This window comes from Myodes glareolus, chromosome 1 (assembly GCF_982192425.1).
Source record: "Myodes glareolus chromosome 1, mMyoGla1.1, whole genome shotgun sequence".
NCBI classification, from domain to species: Eukaryota; Metazoa; Chordata; class Mammalia; order Rodentia; family Cricetidae; genus Myodes; species Myodes glareolus.
In genome coordinates, this window is record NC_142026.1 from 75292276 (window position 1) to 75317906 (window position 25631).

The 25631-nt window shown below is 45.2% G+C and overlaps 1 protein-coding gene across 1 annotated transcript; it reads left to right on the plus strand.

Moving 5' to 3' along the window:
• The first annotated feature begins 489 nt into the window (after positions 1 to 489).
• On the plus strand, positions 490 to 14455 carry LOC125411845 (cationic amino acid transporter 3-like). The gene is made up of 12 exons (XM_048452255.3): positions 490 to 601; positions 6041 to 6436; positions 7538 to 7696; positions 8808 to 8985; positions 10052 to 10164; positions 10330 to 10552; positions 10686 to 10825; positions 10920 to 11022; positions 11148 to 11359; positions 11512 to 11678; positions 13483 to 13591; positions 14018 to 14455. The coding sequence occupies exons 2-12, from the start codon at positions 6064 to 6066 to the stop codon at positions 14143 to 14145; spliced, it is 1905 nt and encodes a 634-aa protein (XP_048308212.3). The 5' UTR covers positions 490 to 601; positions 6041 to 6063; the 3' UTR covers positions 14146 to 14455.
• Positions 14456 to 25631: the final 11176 nt, after the last annotated feature.

The window sequence follows — 25631 nt, forward strand, 5'->3', positions numbered from 1 at the left end:
AATTATATAAATGATATAAAATATATGAATTATATAAAATTATATTTTAAATTACATGAATGTGGCAGTGGAGGGGTATGTGCCCATGAGTACAGGCATCCAAAGAAGCCTGAGGTGCAGGTCCCCTGGAGTGACAGGCCTTTTCAAGTGGCCAGGCAAGAATGCTGGAAACAGAGCCTCTGTTCTTTGGGAGTAGCGACCATCACTGAGCCATCCCTCCATATCTGTATTATTATTATTATTTTAACCATAATTTTAAAAGGGTTGAGGCACTTTTAATCCCAGCACTGGAAGCATAGGCAGGGGGACTCCTGTGAATTCGAAGCCAGCCTGGTCTACAAAGTGAGACCCTGCTCAAAAACAAGCAGACATCTCCAGAACTAGAAAAAAGGCTGTGCTTGCTTTAGTATGGATGAGGATGGATGATCCCTGTCCCTCCCTGCCTGTCCCCACCCTACCTACCAGGCACTTTCCCGCAGCTATTTGAATGCCATAACGCCCACCTGCTACCTCAAAGATCCTTCAGCTTCTGCTCCGCACAGGTCCCGAACTCAGCCTCAGGAAGAGAGCCAAAGCTCCAGGTTTTTGGTCAGTGCCTCTGGTAAGTCCATGAGGACTTTCTTGGAAGAATGTTCCACATAGCTTTGTTGTGGGTGGAAATGTGAGTGGCAAGGAGTTTGAGAATTGTATGGTACGGGGCAGGGGAGCTTTTATTGTGTATGAGTGTGTATAAATGTGGGCATGTAAGTCCTGTGGTGTACAACCTGCAGGGCTGAGATTTGAACTCACGTTGTCAGGTGAGTTCTTTACTATTGATAACTCACATTGTCAGGTGAGTGTCTTTACTATTGACCTATCCCACTCGTGTCCATATGGGGCTTTTTGTGTTTCTTTTCTTTCCTTTTTCCTTTCCTTTCCTTTCCTTTCCTTTCCTTTCCTTTCCTTTCCTTTCCTTTCCTTTCCTTTCCTTTCCTTTCCTTTCCTTCCCTTCCCTTCCCTTCCCTTCCCTTCCCTTCCCTTCCCTTCCCTTCCCTTCCCTTCCCTTCCCTTCCCTTCCCTTCCTTTCCTTTCCTTTCCTATTCCTATTCCTATTCTTTCCTTTCTTATTCTTTCCTTTCCTATTCTTTCCTTTCCTTTCCTTTCCTTTCCTTTCCTTTCCTTTCCTTTCCTTTCCTTTCCTTTCCTTTCCTTTCCTTTTCTTTTCTTTTTTTGAAACAGGGTCTCACTATGTAGCCCTGTCTGGCCTGGCCTGGAACTCTCCTTGTAAACCAGGCTGCCTTGCTTAGAACTCACTGTGCAGGTCAACTTGGCTTCCAACTTGTGGCAATTCTCCTGTTGGCATCCCAGTATGCACTACATACTTCCCCACCCCCTTGTGCTTTTTGGCCTTTGTTGGCAGTTTCTGACTTCATTTCATCCCCTTCCCGGGGTGGGGGGGGGCAAAACTGGAGATTCTCTTTCCCAAGGTGAGTTACAGAAGGTCTGACCCACCTTTGGGAGGAAGGAATGTTGACTGAGAGGCACATAGGAATCCAAACGAACAGGCCTTTCTGGTTACCCTTGCAGCACTCAGCTTTTCTCCCCTAGGATCCTGGAGCGCAGGGTTAAAAGGGCTTTTGAAAGCAGTATCTTGGAGGCAGGCAGGGAGGTAAAGAGATACTTAATCAGGTACTGGGGGAATGGCAGCCCCAGTTCTTTCCTCACTGAGTTCAAGGACCCTCCCAGGTGTCATCCTACTCTTCTTTCTCTGTATCCTTTAAAGAAATTTAATCCAACCGGGCAGTGGTGGTGCACACCTTTAATCCCAGTTGAATTGAGTCAGGTCTTCCAGAAGAACAGCAAATGCTTTTAACCACTGAGCCATCTCCCCAGTCTATTTTTCTTTCCTTCTTTCCTTCCCTCCCTCTCTCCCTCCCTCTCTTCCTTCTTTCTTTCCTTCCTTCCTTCCTTCCTTCCTTCCTTCCTTCCTTCCTTCCTTCCTTCCTTCCTTCCTTCCTTCCTTCCTTTTGAGACAGGGTCTAACCCAGTGTGGTAGTTCATTAGTGATTTACAAAGTGAGTTCCAGGACAGTCAGGACTGTTTCACAGAGGAACCCTGTTTCAAAAAAACCACAACACACACACATACATGCACACACATGCACACATATGCACACACACAACAAAACAATAATATAGGCTGTATAAGCCATGAGAAAGCAAGTTAGTAAATAGCACTCCTCCATAGTGTCTACACCAGGTCTTGCCTCCAGGTTCCTATGCTGAAGTTCTTATCTTTTCTTCAATGAAGAAGAGTGTTGTGTGTAAACCAAATAAACTGTTTCCTTCCCAACTTGTTTTTTGGTCATGGTGGTTCATCACAGCAACAGTAACCCCGACTAAGACACAGGGTCACTCAACGTATTTCTGGGGTTAGAGGAGTGAATTGTGCTGTGATTACAGAAGAGAAGAAAAAAAAATACTGAGTGTCTACTCTATATTGTCAAAGGTTAGGGCTGAATGTGTGTGGACGCTATTCCTGACTTTCATACTGTGAGCAGAAGTGCCAGGAAAGAAATGCCATCTTCAAACTGAACATTCTACACTGATTGCTTAGATAGAACCTTAATGTTTCTGGAGGGGTTGGCGTGTTGTAGGTCCAGAGTCTTATTTAGAGTTTATCTTGGGCTATTACTTATCTTGAGTCCCCTAAGTGGTCATTTTCTAAATAACTTCTGTTGGACCTGACATTCTTTGGTTTAACAGATAAAAACCCTTTGGAATGCACTAATTTAGCAAAAGTCTCTTCTTTACCAACCATTGGTATGAGTCATCAGATAGCATCTGTGGCCTGTGGTTGAGATTTCTCTTTGCTGAAGCTACCCACTTAATGTTTCCAACAATGAGTTTGAAAAGCACCTTGACTTATAAATTCCTTTGTTCTATAGCTGTAAAAATGGAATGAAACTGCTTTTACAGTGGAACATGGGGCCAGGGGTAACCTAAATCTGTGTTCGTGGCTCCTCATATTTGGCTCCAGAATAAACTCTCTCTTTTACCCTGTTTGAGGTGAGAGCTGTGTTTTGACATGGACAGTTCTAAAAATATGTTATTTTTCTTTTTCCATTTGTGTGTGTGTGTGTGTGTGTGTGTGTGTGTGTGTGTGTGTGTGCATGTCTGCATGTGTGTGGGAGCGTGAATAGATTGTGTGCATGTGGAGGTTGAGGTCCAGAATCATCTTCCATCACTCTTCTACCTTACTCACGGAGACAGGGTCTCTAGTTCAAACCCAGAACTGACCAATATGGCTAGTCTTCTAGCCAACTTACTTTGCGGATCCTTTGTCTCCTTTGGGGGCTAGAATTAAAGGTGGGCTATGGCATCCACCAGGCATTTACATGGGTTTTGAAGGTTTGAATTCTTGTCACTAGAACTCAGGCAAGCATTTTTAACCATTGAGTCAACTCCCAAAATCCTTATGTTCTAAGAATAATGAACTTAATATAGAGATTTAAAAAGAAAATTATATACTTTATGTGTGTTGGTGTTTTGCCTGCATGTGTATCTGTGTGAGTGTGTCAGAGCCCCTAGAACTGGAGTTATAGACAGTTGTGAACTGCCATGTGGGTCCTGGGAATTGAACCCAAGTCTTCTAGAAGAGTAGCTAGTACTCTAACCACTGAGTTATCTCTTAGATTTTTTTTTCCCTTTGGAGCCTATCCTGGAACTAGCTCTGGTAGACCAGGCTGGCCTCAAACTCAAAAATCCGCCTGTCTCTGCCTCTCGAGTGCTGGGATTAAAAGGCGTGCACCACCACCGCCTGGCAACCCTTGTAAGGTATGGATCTGTGAGGGTTGAAAAAAATAAGAGGCTGGGCATGAGGCTCAACAGTAGAGTCCGTACCTTGCATTTGTGAGACTCGAACTTTGGTCTCCAGTGCTGTCAAAAACAACAGCTGTAACCAAAGCATCTAAGGCAATTGGGTAGGCTCCATGCCTACCCAGTCATTTTTCTCTGGGAGAATAGCATCTATGGATTCGGGTAACTGCAGAAGGCCCTGGAAATGATTCCTTGGGGACACTAATGTAAGACTAGGTGTGATTAGTAGTTTGTCATAGCCAGTGATAGTGTGAGGCTGGCTTTAGTGCCACTTGGAGAAGTGGACTGAGTTGGTCATAGCTCGGCAGTTAAAACTGGTGAAAACTGGAGACAAGCCCAGCAGTGGTGGTATATGCCTTTCATCCCAGTGCTTGGGAAGGAGAGGCAGAGGGATCTGAGTTCCAGGACAGCCAACATCAGACAGAAAAACCCTGTCTTGAAACAAACAAACCCACAAAACAACAAAACCAAAATAACAACAACAACAAAACAAACAACAACAACAAAACTGGTCACAAGCTCCTGGTCCTCCAGCTCTCAGCTGAATGATGGAACTGGAGGTGTGGGCCATCATTCTGGATTTCAGCACTTTTGGTACCTCAAGGACTGAAATCCTGGGAGGCAGAGGTATGTTGACCTCTGCGACTTCAAGGGGCAGAAGTAGATTGACCTCTGTGACTTTAAGGTATGGTAGCACACACCTTTAATCCCAATGCCTGGGAGGCAGAGCAGACAGGTCTCTGAGTTCAAGGTGTGGTAGCATACACCTTTGAGCCCAGCACTGGGGAGGCAGAGACAGAGGGATCTCTGTGAGTTCAAGGACAGCCTGGTCTACAGAGTTATTCCAGGACAAAGATGTATACAGAGAACCTGTCTCAAAAAGCCAAAAGTTAAAAGAAAAAATAAAAGAAATAGAGGTTAAAATAAAGCTGCATAAAGATGGAAAATACACAGAGAATCTTGACACTGTGTGTTATTATACTCTCTTTGAATTGTTTGAATGCTGAGGAAGGAGCAACAGCTGCTATAAGATATTTGCTTTTAAATGCTGTTGAACTAACCCATGATAGGTATTTTGAAAATACCTTGGCTTCAAAACTGAAGTCAAAAGTTATGTTACTTTGGAGAAGAGATTTTACTTTTGTTTCCACAGAAAATGAGAGGCTGTGGATTTATTCTGAGTTAAGAAAAATCAGCTTTGATCAAGGAAGGCCACTGGAGAAATCCCCGGTGGGAACAGATGGCCTGGATGTCTGAGTTCTACATCCAGAACAGATTCAAGATGCTGCCTGAGATGATCAAGACTCACAGGATACTTCAGTTAGGACTTGATCATAACTCTAAATTTCTTTAGGTCCCCATAAGATCATCAGTGCCCCCAATCAGCAGGAAGTAGCCTGGAATACTACACCCACATTCCCCAAAAATGGACTTTGGATATTTTCCTTTGTTTTTGTTTTCGTTTTTTTTAAAAGAAGGGGAAATGGTGTGGGAGAATTATCTGTATTCTGTCAATCATGTATTTTAATAAAACGCTGATTGGCCAGGCAGGAAGTATAGGTGGGTCAACCAGACAGGAAGTAGAGGTGGGGCGATGAGAACAGGAATATTCTGGGAAGCAGGAAGCTCCCTCCGCCATTCCTGTCCAGATCACCGAAGAAGCAACTTGTGAGCTGACAGCTGAAAAAGGTACCAAGCCATATGGCTAACATAGATCAGAATAATGGGTTAAGATAAGTCATAAGAACTAATAAGTAGGGGCTGGAGAGATGGCTCAGTGGTTAAGAGCATTGCCTGCTCTTCCAAAGGTCCTGAGTTCAATTCCCAGCAACCACATGGTGGCTCACAACCATCTGTAATGAGGTCTGGTGCCCTCTTCTGGCCTGCAGGCATACACGAAGACAGAATGTTGTATACATAATAAATAAATAAATAAATATTTAAAAAAAAGAACTAATAAGTAGCCTGACCTAATGGGCCAATCAGCTTTATAACTTACAGAGATCTCTGTGTGATTGATTTTCATTGGAACTTGCCAGCTGTGGGGTACTGGGCCAGATAGAAACCCCAACAAGCCGGCCGTCATGCTACAACCTGCCTCTGCATCAAGGTGCTGGGATTAATGGCATGGGCCACCACACCCTGTCAGGTGATCATTCTTGATGTCTCTTCTTGTTTTCTAGCAGTTTGGATCCAGGCATCTAGGATGTTGTGGCAGAATGTCCATCACTTTGGTCAGAAGTTGGTACGCCGGCGGCCCTTGGTGGCAAACGAACTGTCCGATTCTCCCTTGTCACGATGTCTGACCACTTTGGATCTCCTGTTCTTGGGTGTGGGCAGCACGCTGGGAGCAGGCGTGTACGTCCTGGCTGGGGAGGTAGCCAGAGAGAAAGCTGGACCATCCATCATTATCTGCTTCTTAGTGGCTGCTCTGTCTTCAGTGCTATCTGGACTCTGCTATGCTGAGTTTGGGGCCAGGGTGCCTTGTTCAGGTTCTGCATATCTCTACAGCTATGTCACAGTGGGCCAGCTGTTGGCATTTGTCACTGGCTGGAATCTCATACTCTCCTACATCATTGGTGAGTAGGGTAGGGCCCTAGAATGGGCATGGGGATGAGGTGGAATGGGGTGGGAAAAGTGAGTTTTTACCCTCATTCACAAGCTCCTGGGACTTGGGTAGTGTAAGACCCAAGATGCCATTCTTTCATTTTGTTGCCCCCTTAAAGGATTAACCTGGAAGAAATGAGGTTTGTAGAGTGACTGGCTAGGTTTTCTTTTGTTTGAGACAGTCTCACTCACTATGGAGATCAGGCTGTCCTGAAATTTGTGCAGATACCCACTCCTAGCCTTGCCTCCCCAGCAGAAGGATGGCAGGTGTGAGACCCACATGCCTTGTGGGAGTTCTGGTTTTATTTTGTTATTTTCAAGACAGGATTTTTCTGTGTAACAGTCCTGACTTTCCTGGAACTTTTTTTTTGGTCAAGGTTTTATATAGGTAGGCCAGCCTTGATCTGAAGATGACCTTGAACTCCTGATCCTCCAGAATCTACTTCCTAAAAGTTGGGATCCCAGGCATATGCCAGGAATTCTTTTTGTGTGTGTGTATAGTACTGGCTGTCAGGGAACTCACTCTACAGACTAGCCAGCCTGTCTCTTCCTCCTGAATGCTGGGATTAAAGGCTAGACCACCATTTTGTTTTTCTTGCAATGCTGGGGCTCAAACCCAGGGCCTTGTGTATGCTAGACAAGACCTCTGCCACAGAGCTAAATGCCTATCCCAAGAAACACTGGCAATCCCACTCTAATATACAGAGATTTGCCTGCCTCTACCTTCTGAGTGCTGGAATTAAAGGCATGTGCTACCATCACCTGGCTCCAACAAACTCTTGAGATTATCTTGGTGCTGGTTAACTGGAGAGGTCCTGAGTTCAATTCCCAGAAACCACATGGCTCACAACCACCTGTAAAGACATCTGGTGCCCTCTTCTGGCTTACAGGTGTACATGCAGACAGAACACTGTATACATACATAATAAATCTATCTAAAAAAAAAAGAATGTATCTTGTGTTTTTCACCTGCCTCCCCACAGCAGTGATTGAGATTAGATATTTTCCTTCCTGTCTTTCTGTATCCTAAGGGTTCACATTCTGCTTGTAAATGAAGGCTCTTCTGCCTGCAGGTGCAGCCAGCGTGGCCCGGGCCTGGAGCGCAGTTTTTGATGGCCTCGTAGGGAACCGGATCTCCCAAGCCCTGCAGACCAGCTTCCCTCTGCAAGTGCCCAGCTTCCTGGCCAAGTATCCAGACTTTTTTGCACTTGGACTGGTGTTAGTCCTTACTGGTGAGATACGCAGGAGAGGGTCTGTGGATGTGTGTGGGAGCATGGTGGCTGTCAGAAGCTGTGAAATATAAGGCACAGGAGGGCAGAGGGAGGGAGGGTCTTCCTTCATATTTGGGACTGTTTGGAGTAGGAGGCTGGGTAACAGCATGCCTAGCTTCCACCACTGGATGTATAAGGTACACCCTCCCTCTGCCCCAACCTTCTGCTGAGAACCCCTGATGTAAATTGGCTTCTACTTCTGTAATTCACTTATTTATTTGTGTGTGTCGGGGTGCATGCCTATGGAGGTCACAGGACAAACCACGCTGGTTCTCTCTATCATGTAAGGGCCTGGAGATAGAACTCAGATTGTCAGTCATCTTGGCAAGCCTTTTTACCTGATAAACCATTTTGCAAGCCTTTCTTTTGTATGAAGACCAAATTTCAAAAACAAAAGAGCAGGGCTGGAAAGATGGCTCAGCAGCTAAGAGCACTGACTACTCTTCCAGAGGACCCAGGTTCAATCCCAATGCAATGCCCACATGACAGCTCACAACTGTCTGTGACTCCAGTTCCAGGGGATCTGGCATCCTCACACATGCAGGTAAAACACCAAGGCACATTAAAAAAAATGAATCTTTTTAAAAAAAGAGCAAAAACTAGAGGGTCTCTCTGTAGCTTTTGAACCTGTCCTGCAACTCACTTTGTAGACCAGGCTGGCCCTTAACTCACAGAGATCCACCTGTTTCTGCCTCCCGAGTGTTGGGAGTAAAGGCGTGTGCCACCACCAGCCATCAAGACCTCATTTTATGTGTTTGTGTTTTGCCTGCATCTGTGTATGTCACTGGTATCTACCTGGTGCCATGGTGCCAGTGAAGGAGGCATCAAATCCCCTGACACTGGAGTTATGGGTGGTTTTATAAGCTGTCATACAAGAGCAGCCAGTACGCTTAACCGATGAAACTTCCCTCTAGCCTGAGATTTTGACTTTGACCTATGATCTTCCTTCTTGAGTAGTGGGTTGGTTAAACTCTTAACTCCACCATTTGTGTGTTGGTATTACAAGTGTGTGCTCCTGATACCATTTTAGGATTTCTTTTTACTGCCTCCTTTACATTCTGTCTTCCTGCAGGAATCCTGGCCCTGGGAGCTCGAGAGTCTGTCCTGGTCACCAGAGTGTTCACAGGCGTGAATCTTTTGGTGCTGTGCTTCGTCTCCCTGTCTGGGATCATGAAGGGCAGTCTCCACAACTGGCAGCTCACAGAGGATGACTACAAACTGGCCATGTCAGGGACCAACAGCACTGACAGGTCAGGATCCCTGAAGGACACAGCGAGCTGAGGCCAGGAATGTGTGGGGAGTAAGAGAGTTTGGCTAGTGGGCCTAAATGAGGTGCTTCGCAGCCCAGAACTGTGTGCCAACAGAGACACTCAGTGGGAATTGTTTATAACTCTTCAGTCATTTTCTTTTAAGATTCTTTTCTTTTTTCTTTTTACAGTTTTTCTCAATATGTAGCTCTAGCTGTCCTGGGTCTCCCTATGTAGAGAAGGTTGGCTTTGAACTCACAGAGATTCACTGTTCTCTGCCTCCCAAGTGCTGGAATCAAAGGTGTATACCACTATGCCTGGCTTTTTTTTTTTTTAAGAAGGAGTTTCTCTGTAGCTTTGTAACCTGTCTTGGAACTCACTTTGTAGACCAGGCTGGCCTCAAACTCAGAGATTCACCTGTCTCTGCCTCCTGAGTGCTGGGATTAAAGGTGTGCACCACCACCTCCTGGCAGCAATTTTTGATATTTGTATATGGGTGATTTTGGCTGAATATATGTGCATGCATGCCTATGGAAGCCAGAAGAGGGCCTTGGATCCCTTATAACTGGAGTTAACCATGGTTGTGACTTACTATATGGGTACTAAGAATTTAACCTAGGTCCTCTGGGAGAGCAGCCAGTGCTCTGAACTGATGAGTCGTCTGTGTTTGAGTGTTTTTTGAGGCAGGGTATTGTAGATTCCAGACTGGCATCTGACTGTATAGCCAAGGATGATCTTAGACTTCTGATTCTCTCGATTCTACCTCCCACATGCCAGGATTACACTTGCACTTTGTGGTGGTGTGATCACACCCAGAACTTCAGTATGCTAAGGAAGCACTCTACCAACTCAGCTACATCTTAGCAACCCGTTTTCTGAATCTTCACTGTTTTTATTTTTTGAGACAAGGTCTTGCTATGTAGCCCAGGCTGACTCTGAGGTATGTGGTCAGAATTGACTGTGAACTCATGACCCTTCAGCCTCCAGTTCCTGCGTTCTGGGATTATAGGCTTGACCTAGCATGCTCTGTTTCCCTGCAATGTTTTCATCCTTTCTTCTCTTGCCACAGCTTGGGTCCTCTGGGCTCTGGAGGCTTCATGCCTTTTGGTTTGAGTGGAATTCTCCAAGGTGCAGCAACATGCTTCTTTGCCTTCATTGGTTTCGATTGTATTGCGACTACAGGTATGGTAGTCCCTCTGGCCTATCAAAAGCATAGACATGGTTTGGATTTACCCTTGGACACAGGGCTGGAAGAGGGTTAGCCTGCTTTTGGGTGTGTAGAAGGGGAGAGGGTTTGTGAGGTGACCTGGGAATGCTTCTGAATCAAGGTCTGCTTCATCCCTGCAGGGGGAGAGGTTCGCAGTCCCCAGCGCTCCATCCCACTGGGCATTGTGGCTACACTCTTTGTTTGCTTTCTAATGTATTTTGGTGTCTCGGCGGCAATTACCCTCATGATGCCCTACTACCAGATTCACACTGACAGTCCCTTGCCCCAGGCATTTATCCATGTAGGATGGGGTCCTGCTCGATATGCGGTGGCTGTGGGAACATTATGTGCCCTTTCATCCAGGTTGGTATCACAGGTTTCTCTCATCTGCTGCTGGATTCTCAGCCTCAGAGATGGAGAGAAGAGAGGGAGGCAAAATGTCTAAAGGAGTAGGGCTTGCCTATTGTAACTATGAGAGTTTCCTTTTCCCTTATAGCCTCATGGGTGCCATTTTCCCGGTGCCTCGGGTGGTCTATTCCATGGCAGAGGATGGGCTCCTTTTCCGGAGACTCGCCCGTGTTCATCCTCGAACACACACCCCTGTCCTAGCCACTGTCCTTTGTGGAATCATCACAGGTGATAACTAGTCTTATCAATTTCATCGACTTGGCTGTATTCACCAGCCAGTTCCTCAGAGTTTCTAAACAGATTTCTTATTCTGATCATATAGCACTTATGGCTTTCCTTGTTGAGATCAGTGACCTGGTGGACCTCACAACCATAGGGACTCTGCTTTCCTACTCCTTGGTGTCCTTCTCCGTGCTGGTCCTCAGGTAAGCCTCTACCACACCTTACTTGAGGGTTATGGGGCCATGAAGATGGCCAGGTGCTTATCCTGGCTGTCCGATGGCTACATGGGGGCAGCTGGTAATATTCCCATGCTACCTCACTCATTCAGGTACCAGCCAGACCAGAACTTAAGCTCTCGTAAGAAGGAGAAATCGGAGAATGGAGCTGTTGAGATGGAGCCCACTGTGGAACTTTCTTCATCCTCAGAGCCTATTTCTGCAGTAGGGACTCCAAGAACTGCAAGGAGCCTCTGTAACCCCACAGATACCACTCCGACACTGAGATCTGGCCAGATCGTATATGGATGTGCCTTTCTGCTTGGTGAGGACTGAGACTTTCCCCTTGGGCATTTGGGAGGAAGCTGACAGCGTGGGGAGGACATCACTAGTAGAGGGGGAGACACAGTACAGACAGATTTGGTGGGATGTGTGTGGCCCAGGGTCCTGATACACTTCTCCCACTGCGACTTTCAGTTCTCCTCCTGATGTTCCTTTGCCTGGTCCTGGCCCAGTGGCCCGGACAGCTCTTCTCTGGAGACCTGGTTCTGATAGCTGCGGCTGGGTCACTGCTGCTCCTCATTGCTGGGGTGGTCACTGTCATCTGGAGACAGCCTCAGAGTACCACTCCTCTCCACTTCAAGGTAGGCGACTCTTTTCTCAGGTAAGCCACCCTAAGAGAGTGGTCATGCCTGACTTCAGGTCTAAGCATGTTTTATGTCTCCAGGGAAGGAAGTGGCGGGGAACTGATAACCAATGAGCAGTCTGGGCATGGTGGTCCTTGATTTAATTCCACCCAGCACTTAAAAGGCAGAAGCAGGGGAAGTCTCTGAGGTTTTTTTGCGGGGAGGGGGAGACAGGGTTTCTTTGTGTCATCCTAGTCCTGGCTGTCCTGGAACTCACTCAATAGACCAGCCTTAGAAATCACAGAGATCCACCACCTCTGCCTCCCCAACTGCTGGGATTAAAGGCCTGCACCATCACTGCTCAGCTGGAATCTCTGAGTTTGAGGCCAGCTTGGTCAGGCCAGCAATGGCAACATAGTAATAGTCTGTCTCACACACACAAAAAAAATCAATCAAATAAACAACCCCCTCCCAATACACCAATGGACAGAGTCAGGTATCACTGTGCGTGTATGATCCAAGATACTCAAGAGGCCCAGGAGGCCGAGGCAGGAGGGTCATACCTTAAAGGCCACCAGAGGCTGCAGCTATTTCTAGACCAGATCAGACAATTTAGTGAAATTCTGTCTCAAAATAAAAACTAACACAGATTATGTTGGCACATGTTTATACTGTTAATCACAGGGAACCAGAGGGAGGAAGATCAGGAGTTCAAGTGAATTTGAGATCGACTGTGCCAGGCATAGTGGCACACAGAACAGTCAGGAACGCATAGACATTCTGTCTCAAAAAAAAAAAAAAGAAAGACTGACCAGGCTTAGGTACATGAGGCCCTGTCTCTCAAAGAACCCATCAAACAAAGCAAAACAACCCTCCAAAAAACAAAACCAAGTCAAAAATACCCCCCCCCCCCCGCAACCAAAACCCAACCAAAACCCAACAAATCCCAAAGTGCCCTTAGCCCCCAAGTCCAGGAGATGTAACTCCACAGTAGAGTCCTTGCTTAATAGGCATGAGGCTCTGGATGTAACCCCTAGTACTGTAAAAGGCAGGTAGGAACGTCATCAGCTGGTGGAACAATAGTTTGGAATGCATGAAGCCTTGCGCTTAATCCCAGCCCTGTAAAAACCAGGAGTGGTGGTGGATTACTGTAATCCTAGCACAGGGGAACCAGGACTTGGAGGATCAGAAGCTCAGGGTCCTCCTGTGCTATATAGAGTTCAGGGTCAGCCAGGGATATTTGAGACCCTATGTCCAAAAAAAGACATCTGTTGACAGGGGTGGTGGCTCATGCCTTTAATCCCGGTTCTTGGGAGACAGGGGCATGTAGTTTTAGGCTAGCCTGGTTTATAAAGCAAGTTCGAGGACAGCCAGGGCTACGCAGAGAAACCCTGTCTTGAAAATAAACTAAACAAAGAAGTGAATTGCTCACAACTCCTAGCCCAGTCTCTCTCTCTCTCTCTCTCTCTCTCTCTCTCTCTCTCTCTCTCTCTCTCTCTCTCTCTCTCCCTCCCTCTTTCTTTCTTTTTGAGAAAGGGTTTCTCTGTAATAACTCTGACTGTCCTGGACCTCACTCTGTAGCCCAGGTTGTCCTTGAACTCACAGAGATTCTCCTGTCTCTGCCTCCTAAGTGCTGGGATTAAAGGCATGAGCCACCACCACCTGGCCCAGCCTAGTATTTCTGTGCTTAGTATCTGTCCCTCCTGGCACATCCCATAGGGTCTCCAGTATGAGCAGGCACTGACTACAGAGCCTAGATAGCAGGTGGGTCTTCTACCCTGGGGGGTGTGTATACACCAGTACTCACAGGCTGTGACCACAGGTTCCAGCACTGCCCCTGCTCCCTGTGTTAAGTATCTTTGTGAATGTCTACTTGATGATGCAAATGACTGCCGGGACCTGGACTCACTTTGGAATCTGGATGGTGATTGGTGAGTGAGTAGCTTTCTGGGGAAGAGATTCTTGGGCAACTAACTGGGTTCAACACTCTTTTCATTGCCTCTTTTTGAAACTGTCTGAGGCCACGTGGAGAATCCCTGATGGGCACCATCACTGACCATTTCCACCCCACTGTCTCTATTTCTTTTTTTGTTGTTGTTATTTTAATTTTTTGAATTTCATTTTACATTCCAACTACAGTTCTCCCCTGACCCCTTCTCCCACCTCCCCCTTCCCTCCCTGCCCACGCCCATCCACTCCCAATAGGTAAGTGCTCCCAAGAAAATCAACAAAGTTTGGCAGGACCAAACCTCTCCCTGCTGCATTAAGGCTGAGCATGGCATCCCACCATAGGGAATGGACTTCAATAAGTTAGCTCATGCACCAGAGATAGATCCTGGTTCTCTATTCCCTTTCAGGATTTGCCATCTACTTTGGATATGGGATCCGGCACAGTCTGGAGGAGAAGGATGACCAACAGCCAACAGCAACAACCTCAAACTCGCAGACTGTCCAGGAACATACTTCCAGTGTTGAATTAGAGTAACTGCAGAAAGACCCGTGGGTATCTGTGTGCTGGGGAGGCAGTACTGGTTATTGAGTTTAGAGCCTTGTGCATCTGTGGAGAGACGTGTAGGTGTCTTCGGGTTAAAGAAAGACTTGAATATTTGGGCTGTAGATGGAATTTATTTTGAAAGCATTGTTATTTGTGAGCAAATTTCTTAACTCTTTCCCCCTTATTCCCTGAAATGGGATCCATGGTTTTGCCTATGCTAGGCAAGTGTTCTATCACTGAGCCACATCCCTATCCCCTCTAGTTATTTAACTGACAATAAAAATTAAATTATATATTTGTGAACAGCATGTCACTTATATATTGTAGTAAATCAAGCTGATTAATAAACTGCTTTTTTTTTTTTTTTTTTTTTTTTTGATGAGGCCAGTCTTGTATGGCCCAGGTCAGCCTTGAACTTGATCTTCTGAATGTTACTTATTGTTATTTACTTATGTTGTTGTGGAGTATTCAGCAGAGCAGACTGCTCAGACATGGGTTTAAGCCAATAGATAGTCTTTATTAGCTGGCCAGTGACTACACTGGGTGCTTGGGATCGCAGTGTAGCATTAAGCCCTTTTCATGATAAGCTTTTAAAGCACAAAACTATATTCTGGGTTGACCGACTTCATTTAGTTAACAAGAACTGATAGCTAAAAGAGGAACTATAGAAGCACAAAAGCAAGATTAGTACATTTATATTTTTTTATTTTTTATTTTTTTGGTTTTTTGAGACAGTGTTTCTCTGAGTAGCTTTGGAACCTGTCCTGGAGCTTATTTTGTAGACCAGACTGGCCTTGAATTCACAGAGATCTGCCTGCCTCTGCCTCCTGACTGCCTGGCAAGATTAGGGCATTTAGAGACTTGGCTAGATCTATGGATTTTGGATTAGGTCTTTGTTTTTATTTTTGGCAGGTGGTGCTGTCTATGCTGAGTTTTACAGCCTGAGTTTTACTCCATGATGGTATTTCCATCATGGAGTCAGTTGTGCTAGTCTGGGGCCTGTTACATTCCTGACTGGTCTTAGTGAATGAGCCAAATCATAATCACATTCTGTGTTAGTTTAAGTTGTGGGTTCCCAATAGGTGGGTGATGGTGTATACCCTTAATCCCAGCACTAGAGAAAGCAGAAGTCAACCTGGCCTACAGAGTCAGTTCCAGGACAACCAGGACTATACAGAGAAACCCTGTCTCCAACATCTGTTCCTGTCCCCAGAAGAAAGAAAAACTATAGTAGGGCTCCTGCTGTTTATCCAGTCAGAATGAGAATTAACAGCCCGGTCAGTGCTAATAGCAGAGTAGCTAGTCAGGGGGACCAAGAGAACAGATTGGTACCGATTATTCCCCAACCATGACAAGCTTTTTTTTTTCTCTAATTACTCTGATCAATTAGCATAGAAACAGTAGATTTTTCCCAAAGCCATACATAGTTTTCCTTATCTCATGAGAAGTCGAAGGCTTTCCAATTTTGTAGGACCATGTCTGCAAGGAAATCGAACTGTTGCCATTTAGAAATGGAAACTCTTAATACCTCTTGGTCCTGATCAACCCGTCTGTTTGGCTTCACCCCAGCCCCTGGCATCCATATATTCAGAGTCTGAAATGTTTGGGTGGAAGTTTCATCCCAAGCTCCCGCCCCTGCAAGTTGCCTCAGTCTAGACTCCACTTCTGATAAAGCCCGCCAAACGATGACCCTTCCCCAGAGATGCTCAAGACCACTCCCACAGGGTATTTAAACTGCCCCCTAGAGTGGTCTTCCTTCTTGGTCTCATCTCTGGGGGAGGGGACTGGAAGGCCACCTGGGAACATTGGCATCCATTAAACCTGTGCTTTTTCTAATTAGGTTTGATTTGTTCTGATTTGGATTATTGTGTCAGCGGATCAGTTTATGGGGCACAAAAACTCCTCACTGTCTACTTAGTTTGGAAAGAATCAGAAGAGGTACAGAGCTGGGTGGTAGCGCACGCCTTTAATCCCAACACTCAGTAGGCAGAGGCAGGTATGGATGGAAATCTGTGAGTTCAAGACCAGCCTGGTTTAAAGAGCTAGTTTCAGGAAAGCCAGGGCTGTTATACAGAGAAATCCTGTCTCAAAACAAAAAACAAACAAACAAAAGAGAGGCACAGGTAGTCAAACCATTAGTACATGCCCACCATGTAGTTTCACAGGCTCAGTAATATTGCTGCTATCTAGATGAATTACCCATGAGGTAGAATATTAGGCATCAGAATAAGGGAAAGTGTCTAGGTTAAAGGATTTGGATATTAGACAAGTTTGAGCCCTTGGAAGTCCTCTAACATTAATTTGCGCTGCTCCCACTCCCAGTCACAGTCAGTTTTGTCAGTCAGTGAACTGACCATCTGGTTAGTTCTATTCCTATATAGTATGGAGAATGGGTATTTAAGTATAACCAGCAATCCTGGCTGATTTTTGGCTGTGAATGGTTCAAGGTCCCTTCCTATGGCATAGAATTTGATTCTCCAGGTTTTTCCTGTTTTTCTAAAGGCCAGATTTTTTTTTTCTTCGAGACAGGGTTTCTCTGTAGCTTTAGAGCCTGTCCCGGAACTAGCTCTTGAAGATCAGGCTGGCCTCGAATTCACAGAGATCTGCCTGCCTCTACCTCTGGAGTGCTGGAATTAAAGGCGTGCTCGACCACTGCCTGGCTCAGAATTTTTGTTTTTCAAGGCTGCCCTGGCTGTCCTGGAACTGGATTTATAGACCTTGCTGACTTTGAACTCACAGAGATCTACCTGCCCCTGCCTCTTCTGTGCTGGGGTTAAAGGCGTGTGCCATCACTGCCCAGCAGGCCAGAATTTTTAAAAGGAAGTTTTCAGGAAGCCTTAGTTATACAACGCTAATTTTTTTAAAAAAACTATTTTTTTTCTTTTTAAATTGGGAGCATGGGGACCATGGGGACCATGGGAGAAGGTTGAAGGGGAGGGGAGAAGAAGTGGGGGGGGGCAGAGAAAAATGTATAGTTTAATAAAATCAATTAAAAAAATGACCCCTGATTATGGGCAACAGCCATTCCACGCCTAAAGTCCTGTAGCCAATAAGGAGGAAGATAACTGGGCACTAGCAGTATTTCTCTACTTGTTGACTGGGTGCACTATGCCCAGCGCCTCAGGCCGGTGGACCATAGCCCCTCAGACTGTAAGCCAGAATAAATAGTTTTGTTTTCTAAGTTGCCTTTGCTGGATGTATAATTGCTACAGCATTGAAAAAAGTGGCTAATTCAGGGAGGTACTGAAATGTGAATAGATACAAGGCATTTCATTCTGTAATTTATTTCTTTTCCAAAACAGGTTCTCATGTTTCCAGTGTTATGCTTTTGTCTTTTTTAGTATGGTGTGGAATATTTCTTTTTTCTTTTTCTTTTTTTTATTATACAATACATTTTTTAAATTGATATTTATTGAGCTCTATATTTTTCTCTGTTCCCCTCCCTGCCTCTCCCCTTTCTGCTTCAACCCTCCCCCAAGGTCCCCATGCTCCCAATTTACTCAGGAGATCTTGTCTTTTTCTACTTTCTACTTCCCATGTAGGTTAGATCTATGTAAGTCTCTCTTAGTGTCCTCGTTGTTGTCTAAGTTCTCTGGGATTGTGGTTTGTAGGATGACTTTCTTTGCTTTATGTTTTAAAAACACCTATGAATGAGTATATGTGACAATTGTCTTTCTGTGTCTGAGTTACCTCACTCAAAATAATGTAAAAACCTATTTTTTAAAAATTTATTTATTCCAGCATTTGGGAGTCAGAGGCTGGCAGATCTCTGTGAATTCAGGGCCAGCCTGGTATATAGGGAGAGTTCCAGAATAGCCAGTGCTGTTATACAGAAACCTTGTCTTGGAAAACTAAAACAAAAAGTTTATTTATTCTCTCATACTTTACATACTGATCACAGTCTCCCCTTCCTCTTCTCCCAGTTCCTCTCCCCTCCTCTCTTCCCCAGATCCACTCCATTTCCCTTTAGAAATGAGCAGACCTCCCAGGGCCTGAACACAGCATAAATTACAATAAGACCATGTGCATATCCTCATCAGGGTTGTGCAAGCAACCAAGTAGGAGTAAAAGGGTCTCAAGAGCAGGTTAAAGAGTCAGAGACGAATTTCACTCCCACAAGAATGTTAGTCCCACAAGAGTACCAAGCTACACAATCATAACACGTGTGCAGAAGACCAAGCACAGACCCATGTAGGCTCCGTGACTGCTGCGTCAATCTCAGTGAGCCTCAGTTCAGTTGATTCTGTGGTTTATCTTCTTATGTCATCCTCGACCCCTCTGGCCCCTGCAATCCTTCCTCCCCTAATTTTTAATAACCCTAATTTTTGTAATTGAAACTCTCTTGTTTCTGGCAACTTGGAAACCAAGTCACGGGGGCATACATAGAATGGTAAACTATATTTTTTATCTCAAAAGATAAATTTTTACATCTTTCCTTTTTTTCTGTACTTAAAGTAAGTAAAAGTCAGGATGGAAAATGGGTTGGTCTATATTCACAATAACTAATACTTTCCTTGTGTCTGTCTTTCTCAGTTTCTAGTCCAAGCCTGAGGGTGGTGGGGTTTGGACCACGGCCCTGTATTACCTGTAGTGCAAAACAAGACTCAGCAGAGTAATGGTCTGTCCTGTCCCTTTAAGAGACAAGTCCTGCCCTCTCCCTCCCTGTGCACTGCTTAGGTGGGTGAATCATCCTTCTACTTCCAGCCTGAGCCCTTCCTGTCTCTTCCAAAGAGGTGGCTGCTGCCATGGCTCCTGTCCTCTTCCCTTCCTTTCTTTCCTTGTCTCCCTTCTCCCTTCCTCTCCCCTTCTCTTTCATAACCCACTAAATAAACATCCAACCTCACTCTGCATGGCATGCCTGTCCGTCTTGGTCTCTCACCCGCCATTTTGCTCCCTATTTGGGACCCACTGCCCACTGCCGCCACTCGGGGACCTACAGCATTTTATTTTTACCATTACAAGCAGGAGGTAGAGGGACAGGGAGTAGAAGGTCTGGGGGCCCAATGGAACCTTAATTTCAGTGGGTCCACAGTTCAGAGACGGGCCATTTGGCACCTGTGGCTTCTACTTTCTTGACCTAGGTGTGGTGGATCCATGGTGTGATGCCAACTACCTTCATTGCCATAGGAGTGGAGAGAACCACCTTGGAGGGTCCTTTTCAGGTTAGTTCTAGCACCCTTTTGGTTCCTTGCTTGACCCAGAGAGTATCACAAGACTCAAACGAAAGGAAGCTGCTGGTGGACTGAGGTTGGCTGGATCTCTCGGATAGTCAATGAATAGCCTGTATGGAGAACTAGTGTGCCTGTTGTGACTTGAGAGAGGAATGACTAGAGAGTTCTGCCAACTACTGCCCTCTGAGCATCGGAGACAGTGGGGGAAGTCTTCTAAACAGTATCTCATAGTGGGTAAATGTCTTCCTATGTGGGGTGCAGCAGGCAGAAACAAAGAATGCATGCTTCAGGTCCAAGACAGTGAACACCTGTTTCTCTGGATGACTCAGTCTCATGAGAATCAGAGGTTCCAGGCTTCTTTGTAGGTAGGAGAGGTGTATTCTGGGATACTGACAGGGACCAGGATGCCTGTCACTTCAAGCCAGCAATATGGACTGCAATAGTCCTTTTGTTTCCAGGGTCATTGGGTATTTTTAATTTGGATGGAGGTAGCTGAACTGGTTAATTGAACAACTATTGGAGCTTGATGTTAGGCCAGTCCTGAAGGTTGGGTTCTTCTGATAGAGGTTGAGACATCAAAATTTTATTGGGTTTCTGTAAATCTGTCTTATCAGAGGTGACGGAGGCTTTTTTTTTGTGTTTTTTTTTTTGTTTGTTTTTTGTTTAACAAGACAGGGTTTTTCTGTAGCTTTGGAGCCTGTCCTGGAACTAGCTCTTGTAGACCAGGCTGGTCTTGAACTCACAGAATTCCACCTGCCTCTGCCTTCCGAGTGCTGGGATTAAAGGTGTGTGCCACCACCACCTGACAAAGGCTTTTAATTTATGTAAAAGGTCTTGTTTCAATCAGTTAAACATCCTTTTTAATCCTTTTGCATCTGTAACATGCTTATACCTTAAATTTTTTAAAATTTTTATTACCTTTTTTAAATTTTGGGGCCAACTGGGTGACAAAGGGAATTTTTTTAGTAGCTGTCTTTAATCCTTTAAAAAAGGACCTAGTGAAAGTTGTTTAAAGTCTCCTTAATTAATAGTGTTGGAAAGAAAGGAAAATCCATTCTGTCTAGGCTGTAATTGTCTGTCTGAGAGCCCCCCCGACGAGACCAGAGACAGTGTTTTTTTCCCCCTTTACTTTTTAAAACGAAGATATAAATGATGAAAGAGAAAGGAGTAGAATGTTCTCTTCTGCCTCAGGGGAATTTTCCTCCTTTCCTGGGCCTGTTCAGGGCAGGCAGGGAACAAAGAGAATGCTCGCCTGGGTGAACTATTTTCCCCTCCTTGTGTGCAGTTTGCTTAGAAGGCTGGGGGCCCTGGATGAGAGGCCCCATCTCTCCCCACCCTCCACACAGGGGACCACCCCTGTGAGCTGGAGTACAACATAACAAGCGAGCTCCTGTAGTGGGACAGGTGGAGGGTTTTTTTTTTTTCCTTTTTTTCTCATGACCTAGCAGAGTCAAAAAAATTCTGGTCCCCAACAGGAGGAGGGAACAAGTCTTAAGCCAGGTTGGCGAGGGTCTCATATATCAGGTCAATACAGGAAAACAAAACTGACAGAAACACACACACACACACACACACACACACACACACACACACACACACACATTCAGGCATGCATGTACTCATATAAAGCAGAGTAAAACAACAGCTGCAGCCAGCACACAATACACCCGAACTGACAGAGGGATGCAGTGACGACTCACATGGATCCCAGACACTGCAGCAGCACCCGCGTTCAACCTCTCCCGTGTTCAAACAGAAGGTGCCTTAACCAGACTCACCTCCTGAAGTGACAGACCAGCAACATGTGTACTCCTTAAAAGTGCCCGCCAGGCACAGCATTCTCTCTTGCCTCCTTTCTCCTCCCATGCCTCTTTTCTTCCTCTTGTCTCTTCCCTTTCTTCTCTGTCTATCTGTCTGTCGGCCTGCCTCTCTCATGTCTCCACTCCAACATGGCCTTTTGCTTTTTCACCCTCCCCCCACCCCCAATAAACCTCTTGCACTAACTCTGTTGTTGTGTGTTTGTTTACTGGAACAACTCCTCATCCTCCTGTTTCTACTTCCCCAAGTATTGGTATTACAGGTGTGTACTATGCTCAGTTTCTCTCTCTCTCTCTCTCTTCCCTCCCTCCCTCCCTCCCTCCCTCCCTCCCTTCTTCCCTCCCTTCTTTGTTTCTTTCTTTTTGAGACAGGGTTTCTCTCTGTAACAGCTGTCCTGGAAATTGCTCTGTAGACCAGGCTGGCCTCAAACTCAGAGATCTGCCTGCCCCTGCCTCCCAAGTGCTGAGATTAAAGGCATGTGCTACCACTACCTGGCTCCAAGCTCAATATGGTGCTGAAGTTCAGGCCAGGGCTTCAAGCATGCTATCAACTGAGCTTCAAGCACTCTATCAATTGAGTTCCATCCCCAGCCCTACATTTATGCTTTTGATAAAAACATTTAAAATTAGCATTTTCCAGATATATAGGACATTGTTCATTTGTGGCAATATGTATGTAAACTTAGAGGATGCATATTATGTCAAGTGAAATAAACCAAGTAGAGACAAATATAAATTTATTTTTCTGTGTGTATATGTGTGAGTGGTACGGCAAGCATCTAGACATCAGAGGACAACTTGTGAGAGTCAGTTCTGTCCTTCTACCATGTGTGACTTTAGGCTAAAACTCAGGTCGTCAAGCTTAGTGGCAAAGTGCCTCTATTAGTAGAGACATCTTACTAGCTCTGAACTCTCTCTTATTTTTTTTTAAAAATAAAAAACACAGCCTCCTAATGTAGCCCAGGCTGGCCTCTAACTGTGGCAACCTTCCTGTGTCAGCTTCTTGAGTGTATTGCTGTGTATGCTACCACACCCAGATAGATGTATCTTTTTTTTGACACAGGGTTTCTCTGTGTAGCCTGGGTTGTCCTGGAACTCTCTCTGCGAACCAGGCTGGCCTGAACTCACAGATATGCCTCACTTTGCCTCCTGAGTACTGGGATTAAAGGTGTGGGCCACGATGCCTGGCTTTAGATGTACCTTTTCGTGCTTACTTTCTAGTAAGATCCAGAGTGTGACTGAATGTGGTGGCATATACCTGTAGCATATTTTTGGTAGAAGGATCACAAGTTTGAGACCAGCTCAGCTTACATGGTGATGTAGATCATATAAAACAAGCAAAACAAAAGCATCATTTAGGGTGTGGAGAGATGGCACTGCCATTAAAGGTGCTGCTCTTGCAGAATACCTGGGTTTGGTTCCCAGCATCCACATGGTGGTTCAATGATCTGTAAAATCTCTCCGTCTCTTTCTCCCTCCCTCCCTCCCTCCTTTCTTCCCTCCCTCTATTCCTTTCTTCCTTCGTTCCGTCCTTCCTTCCTTTTCTGTCTGTCTCTTTCTTTCTTTTGACAGGGTTTCTCTGTGTGACAGCTCTGGATATTTTGGAACTTGCTTCATAGACCAGGCTGGCATTGAACTCACAGAGATCTGCTTGCTTCTGCCTCCAGAGTAAAGGGATTAAAGACATGTACCACCACCATCTGGCCTTCCTTTCTTATCCCTTCTGTCTCCAGCTTACAAAGCAATAGTGAGGAAGGGAGAGCCTAGCTCCATTGGTAGTGGGGAGGGAATACTGGGTCCCTTCTGATATTGGCATGGTGTATTCAGAAGTGGGCAATGAGGAGCATAGCATCTACAAGGATATTTGCACATGAAGCCTTGTGCAGGAGGAAGGCTGCTTCTGAAACCTGAATCTGGCACTGTGAACACGCCTAGAAAACTCCAAAATCTTTTTTGTTTTGTTTTGTTTTTGAGACAGAATTTCTTTGTGTAGTTCTGGCTGTCCTCGAATTCACAGAGCTCTGCCTGCCTCTCTGCCTCCTTAGTGTGTGTCACCACTGCCTGGAGATGACTCAAAATTATTAACGTATTATCAATACATATACAACACAATAATGAGAAACCTTAGATGAGATATAACACTGAGTAAAACGAACATATCCCTTTCTTCAGCCCTAGATTCTGGGTCCTTGACCAAGTTCCATAAGACAATCCTGGGTGTCAGGCACACCACTGTCTCCCAACTCAAGTTCTCCTCCTGCATCCAGCAGCTCTAAGGAACTTAGAGCATTTGAACCCTTTTCAGATTTTTATTTTATTATTATTATGATTTTTAATCTAGTGGCACTTGGTCTTGAGCTCTATCCCTTCTTTTTCTTTTTTTCATTAATTTTTTTCATTTATTTTACAATCCATTCTAAGTTGCTCCCCCCTCCCCACTCTTCCGTCTCCAACCTGAAAGGATGGCCCTCCCATGGGCATCAGCAAAGCATTATTCCTTTCTGGGCTCCAGAAACTCTAACTCTAGTTCCACTAATGTCAAACCCTGGCCCCCTTAGTTCCAGGCTCCTTCCCGAGTTTATCATTCCCTCATTCTAGCCCTCTCATAAGAAGGCTTAGTTCCCATCTCTGTTCCCCATATCCCACCTAGGACTCTAGGGAACATGTGTCATGGTCCCCTCACCAAGACAAGTGCTTTCAGCCCCCTGCCTCTATCTGCAATGTTCACTGGCTCCATTCATTTACAAACAGTTCATCTGACTACATAAGTCCAGTCCAAAGTTACTTTTTAAAATTTTAGTTATTTTTAATGAATAAATAATTGTGTTACACTTAGTATTTACTTTGTATATTACCTTTGTAGAGAACACTGTGATGTTTTAATACATGTATACAATGGAGAATGACTGAACTGAAGAAACATCCATCACCTCACTTACTTGTGTGGTGAGATTTTTGATCTACTTTCTTATTTTAATGTTAGGAATTCCTGTGACTCTCCTGACATGCCATTGTGGTTTTCCTTTGCGTTTCCTTGCTGAGGAATGAGGTGGGACACTTCCATTAACTTATTGGCCACCTGGTGATCTCTGACATGTGTCACCTCTGAGTCTCTGTTGACTGTGGGATTCCTGATGCCTCGGGAAGTCTGCAGATTGGTGCACACCTCACTCTGTTCCTCACCTTTCTTTATTTCTTCATCAACAGACTGTAGTCTGATGAAGTCTAATGATCTTTTCCCTTCAGTGTGGTCCATGCACTAAGAAATCACTGCTTAATCCAAGATGAAAACAGTCCTCCCTAATGCCATCTCTGTCACATTCCAAGGGAACCCACAGGGGTCTACCTGGAATGGCTTATGATAACAGTACTAATGATGATGACCACAAGAACAGTAATAGGCAGTAATTATGGACCTGACAGTCTCCTGAGACAGTCTCAGGGAGTTTACATTTAGTTTCCATAGTTGGTTTATCCTTATGGGCAAGGCATGCAAAGAACAGACATTTTTTAAAATTTTTTTTTGTTTTTTTTTACCTATTTTTTTGAAGTTTATTAAATTATGAAAGTTTCCATTTCCGCCCCTCCTCCCAACACCCTCCCCCTCCCCCCTCCCCCTCCTCCTCCCCCTCCATCCCTAAGAACAGTCAGGGCTTCCAGCCCCGTGGGAAGTTCAAGATCCTCCCCCCTCCTTCCAGATCCCGGAAGGTGAGTATCCGAACAGACTGGATCCCAAAAATCCAGTATATGCAGAGGAAACAAGTCCCAGTGTCCTTGTCAGTGGCTTTTCAGAAAGGTTCCGGGCCAGCCACATTCAGAGAATCTGGCCACATTCAGAAAATCTGGTTGGATCACATGCTCGTTCAGTCCCAGTCCAACTGGCCTTGGTGAACTCTCATTAGATCAGTCCCCTTGTATCAGTGGGTGATCGCACCCCTCGCGGTCCTGAGTTTTTTTCATGTTCTTCCTCCTTCTGCTCCTCATTTGAAGAACAGACATTTTACAAACACAGGCAGTCTTGCTATATGGAGGTTTTCAACTTTCTGATGGCACACAAAAGCAGTCCACCAACCATAGCCTTTTTTTTTTTTTTTGGTTTTTCAAGACAGGGTTTCTCTGTAGTTTTGGAGCCTGTCCTGGAACTAGCTCTTGTAGCCTAGGCTGGCCTCGAACTCAGAGATCCGCCTGCCTCTGCCTCCCCAGTGCTGGGATTAAAGGCATGCACCAGCACTGCCCGGCTCATAGCCTTTTCCAATCACAACGTTGTGAAAGTGTGTCCACACAACTATGGATTTTTCAGCTTCGTGATGGTGTGAAAACATGTTCAATATAACTACTGATTATTCAGTTTTACAAAGGCATGCCCAGTCTAATCACCGATGCTGTCAATTCTGTGAAAGCACACTCAACATGACCAGATTTTTCAGCTGTACAGTAGCACAGAAGTATACTGAGTATAACTGTTTTTCCATTTTATGACAGTGTGAAA

Bases quoted from the DNA above. Each gene is read 5' to 3' on its own strand.
- LOC125411845 (XM_048452255.3), top strand. From the start codon at position 6,064: ATGTTGTGGCAGAATGTCCATCACTTTGGTCAGAAGTTGGTACGCCGG. The intron at 6,437-7,537 runs GTGAGTAGGGTA...TTCTGCCTGCAG, and splicing joins CATACTCTCCTACATCATTG to GTGCAGCCAGCGTGGCCCGG. The intron at 11,023-11,147 runs GTAAGCCTCTAC...TCACTCATTCAG, and splicing joins TTCTCCGTGCTGGTCCTCAG to GTACCAGCCAGACCAGAACT.